This window comes from Dromiciops gliroides, chromosome 1 (genome assembly GCF_019393635.1).
Source record: "Dromiciops gliroides isolate mDroGli1 chromosome 1, mDroGli1.pri, whole genome shotgun sequence".
Lineage (NCBI taxonomy): Eukaryota > Metazoa > Chordata > Mammalia > Microbiotheria > Microbiotheriidae > Dromiciops > Dromiciops gliroides.
Genome location: NC_057861.1, coordinates 651,236,794 through 651,251,712, shown reverse-complemented (window position 1 = coordinate 651,251,712; position 14,919 = coordinate 651,236,794). Strand labels below are relative to the sequence as shown.

The window sequence follows — 14,919 nt, the reverse complement described above, 5'->3', positions numbered from 1 at the left end:
TCTATAATACTTGTGTTGAAATCTCCATATTAAATATCGAAATTGTCTGGTATGCACCTAAGTCTTTTTCTGAATTATTGATATTGTCGTTATTTGCTGCTCTTTGCAACTTCATGGCCTTTAATGAAAATTTATTTCAAAGGTATTATGATTAATTAAATGGATTTCCTCTTGATATAGTGCTTTTTTCCAGTTTAATATTTTTCAGGTACAGGACATACACCTAAGCATACAGAATGCAGAGGGATTAAAAAAAAATCAACCGGGGGCAGCTAGGTGACGCAATGGATAAAGTACACGTCCTGGATTCAGGAGTACCTGAGTTTAAATCCAGCCTCAGACACTTGACACTTACTAGCTGTGTGACCCTGGGCAAGTCACTTAACCCTTATTGCCCTGCAAAAAAAAGAATCAACTTTGCCAACTGTAGTTGCAAACAGATAGGAAGCATTATTATCAAGAGCAGTAATGACCAATTGTTTATGATATACTTCCTCTCCTTTGATACTGCATGAGTAAAGGGATTTCTCATACTGGAGATTTTCACTATACCAGTGAAATCAAAGGTCTAGACCCTCCCTAATTACCCCCACCCACTATTTCATGTGACCTTAGGTTAGATGCTTTATAGATACAGTAAAAAGTAAAGACTTGTTTATGTTTGGGGGAAAGTCTTAATGGGAAACTATTTTAAAAGAAATGCCTTTTTTCTTAATTCTACATGTTCAGTAGAGAAGCTAGACTAACAGTTTAGTGGAGGCCCCTAGGACACTTGTTATAATAAGGGGACTACAGATCTGTGATTACTGTACCAACTGGGGGTATGTAAATCTATTTTGTTGAAGTGCTTGAGGATGCTTGAAAATAGTTGAATTTATGAAGTGTTTTTAACAACTCCCTTATGATTTTGTTTGCCATTGTTTTTTCTATAACAATCTCAAATTTAACTGGTGCTCTATGGCATGTCAAGTGCTTTTATAGAATCATAGTCTTAGAACCTCCATTTCAGAGGTCATCTAGACCAACCCACACTGGAATAGGAAAGCCTTTAGTATACCCAAAGTCACTTCCTGTTGTCTTCCCTGATAGAGTGGATGCTCCCTGACAGCAGGAGTTAGTTCTCTCTCTTTCTCTCTGTCTCTTCCTAGCTCTGAGGCCCCAGGCAGGTCACTTAACCTCTCTTGGCATCTGTTTCCTCAACTCTAAAATGGTCATATTAATAGCATCTATCTTTAAAGGTTGTTGTGAAGATCAAATGCTAACATTTGTGAAGTGTTTAGCATATTGCCTAGCACATAGTAGGTGCCTAATAAATACTTCCCTCTTTCTTTAACTGTGGTATTCATTTGATGAAAATATTTCATAAGTCTGACCAAACTTGAGCACAAAAGACCATATAGAGGGGCAGCTAGATGGCGCAGTGGATAGAGCACCGGCCCTGGAGTCAGGAGTACCTGAGTTCAAATCCGGCCTCAGACACTTAACACTTACTAGCTGTGTGACCCTGGGCAAGTCACTTAACCCCAATTGCCTCACTAAAAAAAAAAAAAAAAAAAAAAGACCATATAGCTTGTGAAAATGCAAACTCCTGTGAGTAGAAATTGTTTCATTTATTGCATTGGTATTGCCAGTGCCAAGTATAGTGCCTGGCACCTAGTACACTCCTGATATATGCTTATGGATTGACTGACAGAATTGATGTGATGCAGAGTGTTGAATATGGAATATGAAATTCTGGGCAAGAAACCTAAGAGTTTGGGGACTATTGGTGATCTTTTTCCCACTGCTCCCAATTGAATGCAGATGTTTCAGATTATAAAGATGGATTTGGGACATAACTTGCTGGATATGACAGTGATAACTGCAAATTATTTCTGAACCATAGCATAAGATATATAAATGATGAACTCTTAACCAGGAATGGAATGTATCTAACAAAAGCAGGTATATTTGCCAGGTGATTAGGTTTGCATGTGATAATTATAATAATAACTAGCATTTATATAGTGCTCTTAGGTTTTTAAAGTGTTTCACATACATTATCCCACCTGATCCTCACAAGAATCTAAGAAGCTTTATCATCCTGTTTTACAGATGAGGAAACTGAGGCAGACAGAGGTTAAATGATTTGTCCTTGGCCACATAGTTATCTGACGTTAGATTTGAACTCAGATCTTCCTAACTCCAGGTTCAGCACCCTGATGTTCCGCCTAGCTGTATCTCTTACACATACATGCACCAAATCAGTGTATGTATCTGTGGATGACCTTGGGTTCTTCATAGCTTTCTCTAGAAAGGTCCTAGCTCATGTTTTATTCTGATAAACATTTTTATTTAGTGGTCTTCGGTTATAAAATCTGGGAATTTTGATTATAGAACAAGATATAGTCAGTCACAAAGTTAACAAACATTTATTATACCCTTACCATGAGCCAGGCATAGTGCTGATTACAGGGGTTCAAGGGAGAAACAAAGAAAGGCAAAGTTGTGGCCCATGCCTTCGAGGAGCTCACATTCTAAAAAAGACCTATATTATGTGAATGGAAAACAATCTCAAAAGGACAGCAAGAAGCAGCGAGAGAAATTGGGAAGGACAGAAGATGGGATTAGGGCTGAATCTTGAAGGAAACCAGGGCAGCTGGGAAGTGGAGAAGAGGGTGGAAGGCATTCCAAGAATAGAGGCCAGCCAGGTAGAAGACCCAGAATTGGGAGGCCAGTGCCAATGGAAGGATTGGAGAGTATGTGGAGGGGAATGAGGTGTAACATAAAAATGAAGAGTCAGGTTGGGAAGAGCTTTCAAAGCTGAATAGAGGATTTTATATTGGCTCTTGAAAGTTTATAGGAGGGATCATTCACTGTGCTTTTAGGGCATTCTTAGCATTATGACAGGCATGCATTTTGGTGTTTACATTTTTAGATATATATGGTATAAAGTGTAATTTGTTTTTTCTTGCTTAGCCTCCCTTTTTTGGTGAAGTACAAATTCTCATGATTTTTTTTTTTTATGGTGCTTGCAGATAAATAGTTTATCATCCTTTTTGCTGCTTTGATACAATCTTTGTGGCCCAATGGTTTCAAAAATTCCCAGTACCTGAAAATCTCATCATCGTTTAGACCTATAATCTTTATAGTACAGTGATAAAGTATACTATAAAGAGAAAATAGCACGGCTTAATGGAAAATATTCTGGACTTAAAGATCCGGGTTCAAATTCTAGCATTTTTATTGACTCACTATGTTTCTGTGTACAGGTCACTTCATGTCTTTCTCTGGGCCTCACTAATATGTAAATTGGTGAGGATGAATGGAGATAATGTATGCAAACCATGTTGTAAACCTTAAAGTGCTATATGAACACTAGCCATTATTACTGAGGCAGCCAGGTGGTGAACAGGATAGAACACTGGACCTGGACTCCAGTAGAACTTGAGTTCTAATCTATTCTCAAACACTTACCAGGCATGTGAGTTCTTGGCCGTCACTTAACTTCCACCTGCCTCAGTTTCGTCATCTATAAAATGGGGACAATGGTAGCATCTACCTCCCAGGATTGCTTTGAGCATCAAAGGAAATGATACTTGTAAAAGTCCTTTGTAAATCTTTTTTTTTTTTTTTAGTGAGGCAATTGGGGTTAAGTGACTTGCCCAGGGTCACACAGCTAGTAAGTGTTAAGTGTCTGAGGCTGGATTTGAACTCAGGTACTCCTGATTCCAGGGCCGGTACTCTATCCACTGCGCCACCTAGCTGCTCCCCTTTGTAAATCTTAAAATGCTACACACACACACACACACACGTTATTATCATTATCATTATCATTATCATACTGTAAGGAGTTTTGTCAGTACAACCAGCCAGATGAAGGTGATTTGTCATAAGATTCTTTTCCTCATCTTGAATTAGCTTGTGAGTTTCATAAATTGAGGATGTGTACCTAATTTACCACTTAAAATGGAAATTATATATATATTTATTATATAGTATATAAAAATATATTTATGTAATTGTTTTAACAAGTTTGAAGCAGTCTTCCATCAGAAAGCAATATTAGTTAATTTCACAAAGCATTCCTGCTTGCTCGCTCACTCTCTCTCTTTCTCTCTCTCTCTCTCTCTCTCTCTCTCTCTCTCTCTCTCTCACACACACACACACACACACATTCCCAGTGTTACACATAATATTATTCTAATAATAAACTTAAAAGCATATGGTTATGGTGGGATTTTTTACCTTGCATTTGCTTAACCTCTGGTATACCTCAAGCCACAACAAACAGAACTGTACTTTAGCTGTCAAAAGCATTCAGACCTTTAGACATCAAATTACACAGCATACAATTATACTTGAAGTGTAAAAGGAGGTTAAAATACACTATACAGAAAACAATAGGTATATTGATGTCTAAAGTAAGGCAGATACCCCCCAGCAGTTCTGTCTTTAGCTATTCATGATTTTTTTTGGGGGGGTGTTTAATTTTGTTATGGGCAAAGGGAGTTAGTTATTCATCATAAAGATATTATTTTCTATTGATGAGAAGCACCAATACAATTATGGCCTGTTCATAAGATTTCTATAAAAAGACATTAAAAAAAGTCTGTCTTAGTGGAGCTATCATCTACCTTAATGGTATAGTTAATATAACTTAATTCAGAATGTTAATGAAAGGTCTGAGAAATAGATGCTCCAAAATCTACAACTGCTCTGATATCATATAATGTAAAAACTTTATAATATTATCATATTTTCTTGCAAAATTAATCTGAGAGTAGTTGGAAGGAGAAATAAAGTGATTACAGGGTGAACCCCATGGATACTACATGATTTTTCCCCTGTGGAGCTTCTGTGGGCCAGCAGAAATGCAAACAGTTCTTAAAACCCCTTCTATTGGTTTCTCCTAGGCAGGCCTCTTCACAATCCCTGGAGCACCCATATTCATTCCCATCTCTATGGCTTTATTCATGCCCTGCCCCTCCATCTTCTCCACCTATCCAAATCTTAAGCTACCTGTAGGGCCTGCTGAAGTCTTTCCTGATCCATGCAGCTTTCTTAGGTCATTATAGACATCAGTGATCTTTCCTGGGTTCTTAACTCAAAAACACTTATTGTCTTTACTGCTTATTTTGTTGCCTAATCATTCAGTGTCTGGCTTTGTAATTTAATCATTTCACACCCATATGCCTTGTCTTCCCAGCTAGTCTCTAAATTTATTAAGGGCAGAGACCGATTGTGTCTTAAAAACATTTTTTTTTTTGCATCCTCATACTGCAGGTTCCTATAGTGCTATGCCCACAATAGGCACAATAAATAACTTGTTGAATGAATGAACTTAAGGCAAACAGGGTAATTTATGTCTTTTCAACTGTTTTTACCAAGTCCTCAGAACTGTTCCTGCTATGTTGACAACTATGGTAGCCCGAAGGAGGAAATTATGAGGAGGGAAAAAAAAATCCCATATGTAATCCAGAAAATTTGGGGTTGGGGTAAGGGGAGGGAAAGAAATCATGTAAGAGAGTAAAACATGAGGGTTTTTTTTGGTATATTGCAGATGTGGTGTACTTTAATAAAAGTAAACATCTGGATTTATAAAACATACATTAGGAAGTAAATTTACACTACCAAAGGAGCCTTTGAATTATGAAAGGACACATTGCAGTGGCTTTTTTTCAAAAGTAAAGCAAGCTTCTCTCTAGTGCTTGAAGTATTAAGAAAAGTAGATTGCTATTTAAAAGTTCATCTAGTGAATTTAAAACAAATGGATTTACATATATATATATGTTGTAGTCACTTTTCTGGAAAATAGTAAACAAAATAATGGGCACAAAAATAGAACTGGAAAATATATTTCTAAGATTTTTGATGCTCTGCCTTAGCTTCGCCATTAGAACCACATGCAAACCTGGTCAGATCTAATGATTTTTTTAAGTCTTTTTCAAAAATTTAATTTATTACTTTCCTACCAGTTGAGGAATAAATGTAGGTAAATATTAGTATGTGCTGATAAAGATTTTCTCTTTATTTGCAAGACTTTTATATAGGCTATTATATTTTAATTTATATGTTCATTTATATGTTATCTCTTTCACACTTCAGCACCTATAACCCAGGGAACTGGGGTAAATTTCCCGATTGGAGAGATCCCGAGCCAGCCATACTACCATGACATGAACTCTGGTGTAAATCTACAAAGGTCACTGTCTTCTCCACCAAGCAGGTAAAGTTCTTATATGTCTACATATTTGCAGTATTTTTAACAGGAAAGGGAGAAAAGCAAGTTATCTTCCTAATTCTTGTTGAGTTTTACAATGTTCCAGGACTTTATTGAATTCATCTTTAAATGAGTTTCAGTGAACATAATTGTTCTATAAAATCATCTTTTAAAAATATTTTTAATGATTGAATGAATGAGGAAAAGCTCAACATTCCCAATAAAAAAGAGAACAGTGATTCTTAAAATCATTTCATGAAATCCTATAGTTTCCTGAGGCATCTCTAGGAGTTACTTACTATTATTATTAATTCTTTGTTGTTGTTGTTGTTTTGTTTTTCCAGGGCAATGAGGGTTAAATGACTTGCCCATGGTCACACAGCTAGTAAGTGTCAAGTGTCTGAAGTCAAATTTGAACTCAGGTCCTCCTGAATCCAGGGCGGGTGCTTTATCCACTGTGCCACCTATCTGCCCCTTAGGAGTTACTTACAATATGTTGTTTTTTTTATTTTTTTTTTATTTATTTTTTTTTAAGTGAGGCAATTGGGGTTAAGTGACTTGCCCAGGGTCACACAGCTAGTCAGTGTTAAGTGTCTGAGGCCGGATTTGAACTCAGGTCCTCCTGACTCCAGGGCCGGTACTCTATCCACTGCGCCATCTAGCTGCCCCTACAATATGTTGTTATGGCAAAGATATCCATTTTGTTTCTCTCCCAAAGTTACAGTTTAGGGACATGCATGAAAAAGAGAAGGGGAGACCCACACATTTATTAAAACTCCTGCTATGTGTTGGGCACTGTGCTAAGCGCTTTATAATCATTATCTCATTTGATAATGTGATAATACTTTTAAAACATCACAGAGGAATCCCACAGACACAAAAAAGGTTGAAAAGTAATGTCCTGGGGCAGCTAGGTGGCTCAGTGGATAGAGAACCGGCCTTGGATTCAGGAGTACCTGAGTTCAAATTTGGCCTCAGACACTTAACACTTACTAGCTGTGTGACCCTGGGCAAATCACTTAACCCCAATTGCCTCACTAAAAAAAAAAAAAAAGAAAAAAAAAAGAAAAGTAATATCCTAGGGAACAGTGGATTTAGATTTTGGTCATGTTGTTTTGGCTTTGTTTAATTTGTGAACTCCCAATTATCTATCATCTGAGAAGGGCTTCATAGGTTTCCCTTGGACTGCTAAAGTGACCTCTGACATACAAACAAGCTGAGAGCCCATGGACTTTCACTCACTACTTATGTGACTTTGGACAAATTTTAAAATTTCTCAGAGCCTTTCATGGAGATATTCCCACTTACACTCCCTATTTTGCAAAGTTGTTATGAGAAAAATGCTATGTATACCTCAAAGTGCTAAAGAAATGTGAATTTGTAGTCATAATACAGGATAACAATAACAAGAATTCCTTTCTGCAAAATCTTGTTACCAGCCCTTCATTTTAGTTTAGCTTTTCCTGGGCATATGTGATCTAAAAAAGCATTCCTTTCTATCAATGTAGACCTTATGAATAGGCCAAGAGAAAATTTAAATATGTAAAATCAAAACAATTTAATTAGCTTATGTACTTAGAGGCATATTCACGGATTATAGTTTCCCACAATTCTTGGAGCCAAGAGAGAATCTTATTCATTGCGGAAAATATAAGGTAGTCTGAGACGGAGGGTCCCAGCAGGACTAGGAAAGATGTCATGTGGCAGGTACTGCTTGAGCTTTATCATAAGAGAAAAGAAGGACTTAGTGAGTTAGAAGTGAGGAGGGAGTACACTTCAGATATGGGGGACAAGGATGGGAGATGGAATATCATTTGTGGATAACAGAGAGAAAGCCAGCTTGGCTGGATCACAATGTGGGAGGAGTGTCATGTGCAAGAAGACTGGAAAGCTGGGGTAGATCCAGGTTGTGAAGGGCTTTGAAAGCTAAACAGAGATCTTAACATAGGGTCCCAGAGGCTATAGGGAGCCACAGGAGCTGAGCAGGGGAGTCATTTGGTCAGACCTCTTGCTGAAGGCAACAGGATGTAGGACAAACCAGAGTGGGGATAAATTTGAGGCAGAGGGACTATTTAGGAAGGAAGACCATTCATCTAGGTGAGAAGTGATGAGGCACTGAATTAAAGTGTTAACTATGTAAATATAGAGCAAGTGTTGGATACAAGAGATTAGAATTAGAAATGGTAAGATTTGGAACTGATCGGATATGTGGGATGAAGAAGAATGAGGAGTTGACAATAATGCAGAGTTTATATCCTTCTAGAAGGATGAAGAAGGAAGAATTTCTGTCTTTGAGAGAAATAGGGAAATCTCTAATAATAGTTAAGCCTGGTTTTTACTGACATGTAGATAGAGCTAGGATTTTCCTTTTTTAAGCTCCAAGTGTTCTCCCTCCACTTACCCATTGATTTATCTTTCTTAAATCCTCTGAGAGTCGCCCCTTCATTTTCCTTTCTTCAATTTTTTTGCTTCTGAGTTTCTACTCATATCACACTAACTTTTTTACTTCTCCCTTCTTCCATCCCCTCCTCTTCTTCCTAGGACAAAATAACACAGCCCTGTCACCTCCATAGTTTTAACAGTGCCTCTGTTAAAGCAGCTTGAGATAACATCATCTTTTGGGGGCTGCCATAACACCTTATTGGCTCATATTGAGCATTTTTATTGTTTTTCAGTCATTCAGTCGTCTGACTCTATGCAATTTACTAAAACCTCTAAATTGTTTAAAGATGAATTGCCATCTAGCATCTTGTATTCATCTTGTACTTGTGAAACTGATTTTTTTCAGTCCAAGTCTAAGACTTCTATTCCTATTACATTTCATCTTACTGAATTGGGCCCAGGGTTCTAGCTGGTTGAAATTTTTTGGGATCCTGACTCTATTGGTGATCAATAATTTCATAAGTATGCTTTTGTCCTAGTTTTTAGTAAAAAAAAATCTTTAAACTACACAGAACTAAGGATGCATGTCTGGAGCATTACAGTGGATAATTCCTTGAGATTTGGCAGTGATCAACACTAATGACTATACTTTGGACTGTATGACTTGAGATTGGGGGCTCCTTTCCTAATAAACCTACCAGTCATTAAGAATAGGTATTTGTCAGTCTAATAGCTGATTTTGGGTTTAGGGAAATGAATCGATACTAGGAGTCAGGTGGGAGATGCTCTGTAGTTAATAACTTTTTTTGAGTTGGGTCTTTGTTTTGTGGTTTCATTAATTCACCTGCTATGTTGCAAATTATCAGAATGTTGGTCCTCCCCACATTCAAATAAGAATACAAAAATGTATTCCAGACATAACTGGTTTTTGTGCTATCAATGTGATTATTTTGAATGGTATTCTTTTCATCCTCTTCTTCTAGAAAATTGATAGTCGATTATATTTGAATTAGGTACTTATTCATTTGTATGTGTTTGCACTAAAGGTATAACATGCTTCATATAAACTAATGAGTCTGTTTACTTATTTAGATTGTATAGATCAACCCAATGACTAACCTACTGAGGCTAGGGAAATGCCTTTAGTAGTCTAAATGAGCAAAAATTACTTCTCTTTTCACCTGACTGACAAGGATATTGTCAAATCATATTTTAAAAATCAAATCAATAAGTATTAAGCACCATGTGACAGGCACTCTTCTAGGCACTGGAGATACAACACAAATGAAAAAGCCCTTGTCTTTAGGACACTTATTTATTTACATTTTACTGAGAGGGATGTCGACTTAGTTCTTTCCTTTTGGTCAAAAAGACGTGAACATTATGCTCTCCAGGATAGTGGAGAGCTTGAAGTCATTCCTCTACTGCCTCACTGTGAACATTATCCTCTATTTTTCCCCACCTACCCCTGCAGCTTTCCTCTGCAGCATTAAGACATCTTGACCTCTGACCCATGAATGACAAAATTGAACTAAATGACGATTAGATTGTATAAAGTTACATTTTAAGTTGCATATTTGTTATTTTTATAATTCAACTTAAAGTCTAAATTATATTTTCTCCTAGGTAGAGTATTATAGCATTCTAAAGATTAAAATACATACAAAATGCTTATTTATTAGTACAATACAGTGATATTTCAATAGACACAGTTTCAACCCTCTCATGTCCATTAATTAGAAGGAATACTAGAACTATACCAAGGGTAGGATGACTAGAATTTTGCCCTGGGGTACTAGGACACTGAAATTTAGAAGATGCAAAAATTAATACAAGTACTTCTGCAGCAGCTAGAAGTCATTGCAACAATTGTTTCCCTTTCCCACTTGGCTGAATTACTTGTATTATTTTACATCGTATTTGTGCAAAGTCAGCCAAGTAGGAAAGGGAAAGAAGTGTTCTGGCTCTGAGGGTGTTAGTGTAAGAAATAAGCACTTGTAGTTAAAAACAAACTACAGTTATCTAATTAATAGGGTGGCAGTGAGAAGGACATCAAACATTATGACCTTTCACATTTAAAAACATTATTTTTTCCTCCTCTGTTATGGAGATATGTAAATTTAGTATGTTCTGATTGAGAAAAGTCACTTTTTCATAAACAAATCATATAATTTAAATCTAAACCCTTCCTTTTCAATTCACTTAAGCAGTCCTTTTTAAGAATGACCATTGGAAGGGCAGCTAGATGGCGCAGTGGATAGAGCACCAGCCCTGGAGTCAGGAGTACCTGAGTTCAGATCCGGCCTCAGACACTTGACACTTGCTGGCTGTGTGATCCTGGGCAAGTCACTTGGCCCCAAGTGCCTCACTAAAAAAAAAAAAATGACCATTGGTTAATATTCTGACTTTGTAGGCAAGGAAAGGATGCTGTCTTAATAACAGAAAACAATAATTATGATATATAAAACATTAAATATTCCCAAGTTTCCTTCATATTTAAATGCTTTTTAGAAATAGAGTAGAAAAGGTTAGAAATGGAGACCACAATTTTTATGCTCTTGTATATATTGATAGATAGATAGAAATATAGATATATATGCAAACACCCACATGATACACTGATGTGATTATATTTTATTTATAATATGATTATAAATATACACACATGTGATAATATGATCTATACAGATATGTGATTATATGACACATATATACATACTTGCATATATTATCATTGTTGTACACAACTATAAATGCCTGCTATTATCTATGATTTAAAATGTCTACTGCTATTTCAGAATGCTTCCAACAGATCTCTCATAAAACACAATTTCCCTTTTTGTCTTATTCACAGTCCTTGAAATTTCCTTTTACAAAATTTCCTTTAACCATCTGATAGACTCAACAATAAAGTATCATTGGAGATTTTTTCTAGAAGTTTTATAAAAATAACTGTTATTATTTTTTAACAGCAAAAGACCCAAAACTATATCCATAGATGAAAATATGGAACCAAGTCCTACAGGAGACTTTTATCCTTCTCCAAATTCCCCAGCTGCTGCAAGTCGGACATGGCATGAAAGGGATCAAGGTGAGTTATTCAGAAGTTATTTTCTACATACCTCAGAGGATGTGAATGCACACACATGCACACTAACACAATATATAATACATGTATACATACACATACATACTTATACACACACATATACATGCATCCACATATGCATCCACATATATGTATTCTGGGATTGGCTTATTTCTTGGTCAGTTTCATTCAGTAAAATATGCCTCAACGAAACTATATGGAATCTCATCATATTTGGAAGAAACTTCAAACAGCCTATCCATATCTGAGGAGGAACTTATCTCTACGTATCCCTAGTGTTATCATCATCATCATTATTATTATTATATTAGAATATAAGGATATTTTTAGAGATATTTACCAAACACTTCCTCTAGGTTACAAGAAATATATAATGCCTTTTCATGTGTTTCTGTTCAACATGGTTTGTTACAGATGAAATAGTTGAAAGCACAAAGTGCTATATAAATGTGAACTGCTGTTGTTATTCTTTAGAAAGTACAGTATTTCATTATTGACTAAGCTTTGTCTCCATGAGACAACTGGGTTTAATTAGGATCAAATCCATTCACACATTTGCATGTGACTTTGATGATGAAATTCAGAACTTTTAACAATCCACAAATGTCAGTAGCTAAAACGTCCTGTTAAAAATAAACTTTGTTTTTTATTTGTTCTTTTTGCCGCATCTGGGCATATGCAGGGATAGAATTCCAAAATTGTATTGGGAAAAAATATCTAACTCTTAAATCAGGTATTATTGATGCTTTAGGAGTTGAGTTTATTCTGTTTTTGTTTTATATGTCTATTAGTTAAATTGAGTATATTATTTTATGTTCCTAATTTTTCAGATTAAACAATGACCATTTAACTAGATAGATAAAAAACTTTAAAAAATGGGGCATCCTTTGTAACTGAATTTTATATGAATAGCAATATACAAGTCATATTTTGTCAGTGACCTAAAGTTAACTTTAAAAAAATTTGGCCATTGTGACATAAGCTGTTGGAATGTTTATTAAGAATGGAACTGTTGTGGGGGGCCCTTTAATAATTTCTGGAGATGACTGAACACCTGGGAAAGACCAACTGGCAAAGCTAAAATCATACATGGTACCAGGATGCAGTTCCTTCTTCAGAATTTTTTTTCTTGTTTCTCAGGTTCTTTTTTTCTCTATTGCTCGGATGTCCTATTTCTAGTTTAATTTTCCAGGTACAACTTGGGAACATTTTACTCTTAATTATTTTCTGCTTCTGCTCTTACATTTTAAAAAACATTGTCTCTTTCTATTTGGCAGATCGTGTATATGTGTATGTTTATATTTGTTTAAGACAGAAATTATTTTTCAGAATTCCAAAAATTGTTCCTTATTTTTCCAGTTTAACAACTAAGAATTTTTCAGTTTAACATATCAGAGTGTGTTTACATTCATGATTAAATGATATAATAGCTTGCATTTATATAATTCTTTAAGATTACAAAGGATTTTCCTCATAACAACCCTGTCAGGTAGGTGTATTATCATCCCCGAGTATTATCATCTCCATTTTGCACAAGAGAAAAATAAGGTTGAGAGAAATTTAGTGTCTTGCCCAGCTTCACATATATACTAAGTTTTGGAATCAGGAACCAAACTCTTATATCACCCCAAATTCACTGCTCTTTCTACTAGACAAGGATGCCAATCTCCTCCCTCCCACCCTGTCTGACCAAACTTATTCCTCTCAATCTGTCCCTCTGGTAGACCTCTGGTTTCTTCCACTGCTTTATGAAAAATCATGTTTTGCACAGGATTTGAAAATACAGAGAATATTTTCCCCCATGGCTTTCATGCAACTGTGGAATATAGGATGATCAGTCTTTTAAAGCCACTTAGATTAGGCCTTGATTATGGACCAGTAGAATGGGTAGAAGATGAGAAATGTGGTAAAGACTTTTCTGATAAGTCGTCTTCTTTCCACTAGCTTAGAAAATCATTGTGAGAGTTTTTCTCCAATCCATTCTGGTTAAAAAACTAAAACAGGGGCAGCCAGGTGGCGCAGTGGATAGAGCACTGGCCCTGGAGTCAGGAGTACCTGAATTCAAATCCAGCCTCAGACACTTAACACTTACTAGCTGTGTGACCCTGGGCAAGTGGCTTAACCCTAATTGCCTCACTAAAAAAAAAAAATAAGAACCTAAAACAAAACAAAAAACTAAAAATTTTCATCATACTCAAAGACACAAAGAGTTGTGTCAAGATTAAAAGTAGTAACTAAAGTTCATGGTCAGGATGTTAGCAACTTTATTTCTCTCCATAGAAAATTCCTGGTGTGCATTCATAATTTTGTTACTTTTAGTTTATATTTTTAGAAATCAGGCACTATATAAATGATTATTCCTTTCTTCCTTTAACTTTCTCTTTTAGCTGTGGTTTCTTCATCTGTAAAATGGGGGTAATAATAGCAATCTTTCCCTAAGCCATGCTGCAAAAATGATACTTGTCTATCATCTCTACATGCAAAATGCCTATCTTTGTTTCCTTATTCATTATATTTGGTTTCTCTCTGTGACCCGTTAAATTATGTCGCCCTTGCACCAAAATAGTGAATTAATCACAATTTTTAGGAAACATCCTTTGTAGGGAGCAATTTGTATGGCAATGACCAGAAGAAGTCATTGACATTGTTACTTCTTTCCATATATTTTCCCTTACTTCCTTTGCAATCCGAAAAAGGTATCCTGTTTGTGGTTTGGGCATTTTTCAGTGTCTCCCCTAAAAGAGAATTCACATTAGTTTCCCCTGTTTCCTCATTGAGGAACCACTAAATTAGTACCTTATGAATTTGAATTATGTGAAAAAAAAAACCAGGGAATTGGGAAGGGGAAGCAATAAAAGGTTTTTTTTTTTTTAAGTAAAATAGAGAAAAGGCATTCTTAGGTTATAAAAGCATGACAAATAACAAAGATCATATTTTATTGCTTGTGTGCCAGGTTTACTCCAAACAAAGCTATATTTTCATTTCCAGAAAAATCATACTGAACAAGGAATAGAATAGTAGCAATAATAACAGTACTGCTAATTATGTGTGGGAATGGATGTATTGCAAAGAAGTGTAGGTGTTCTTTATTGCAAAAAGTGTCACATTGTAAAAGTTGATTCCTCTACCAGTCTATTTAATAAAGGCAATCTCATATCATATTATAAAACATTTTTGAAAAGTAGAAGGGAAACTGTCATTCTTTCCCTTTTGTTAAATCATTTTA

At 35.8% G+C, this 14,919-nt stretch overlaps 1 protein-coding gene across 8 annotated transcripts in view; it reads left to right on the top strand.

The window, feature by feature from the left end:
* The window catches only part of NFIB (nuclear factor I B), a 273,901-nt gene that overhangs the window by 186,586 nt on the left and 72,396 nt on the right, over positions 1-14,919 (top strand). For all 8 annotated transcript variants that reach the window (XM_044002409.1, XM_044002389.1, XM_044002352.1 and 5 more), the window contains exons 5-6: positions 6,088-6,208; positions 11,557-11,675. In XM_044002409.1, coding sequence (XP_043858344.1) covers positions 6,088-6,208; positions 11,557-11,675 — 240 coding nt within the window. The remainder of the gene's footprint in view (positions 1-6,087; positions 6,209-11,556; positions 11,676-14,919) is intronic.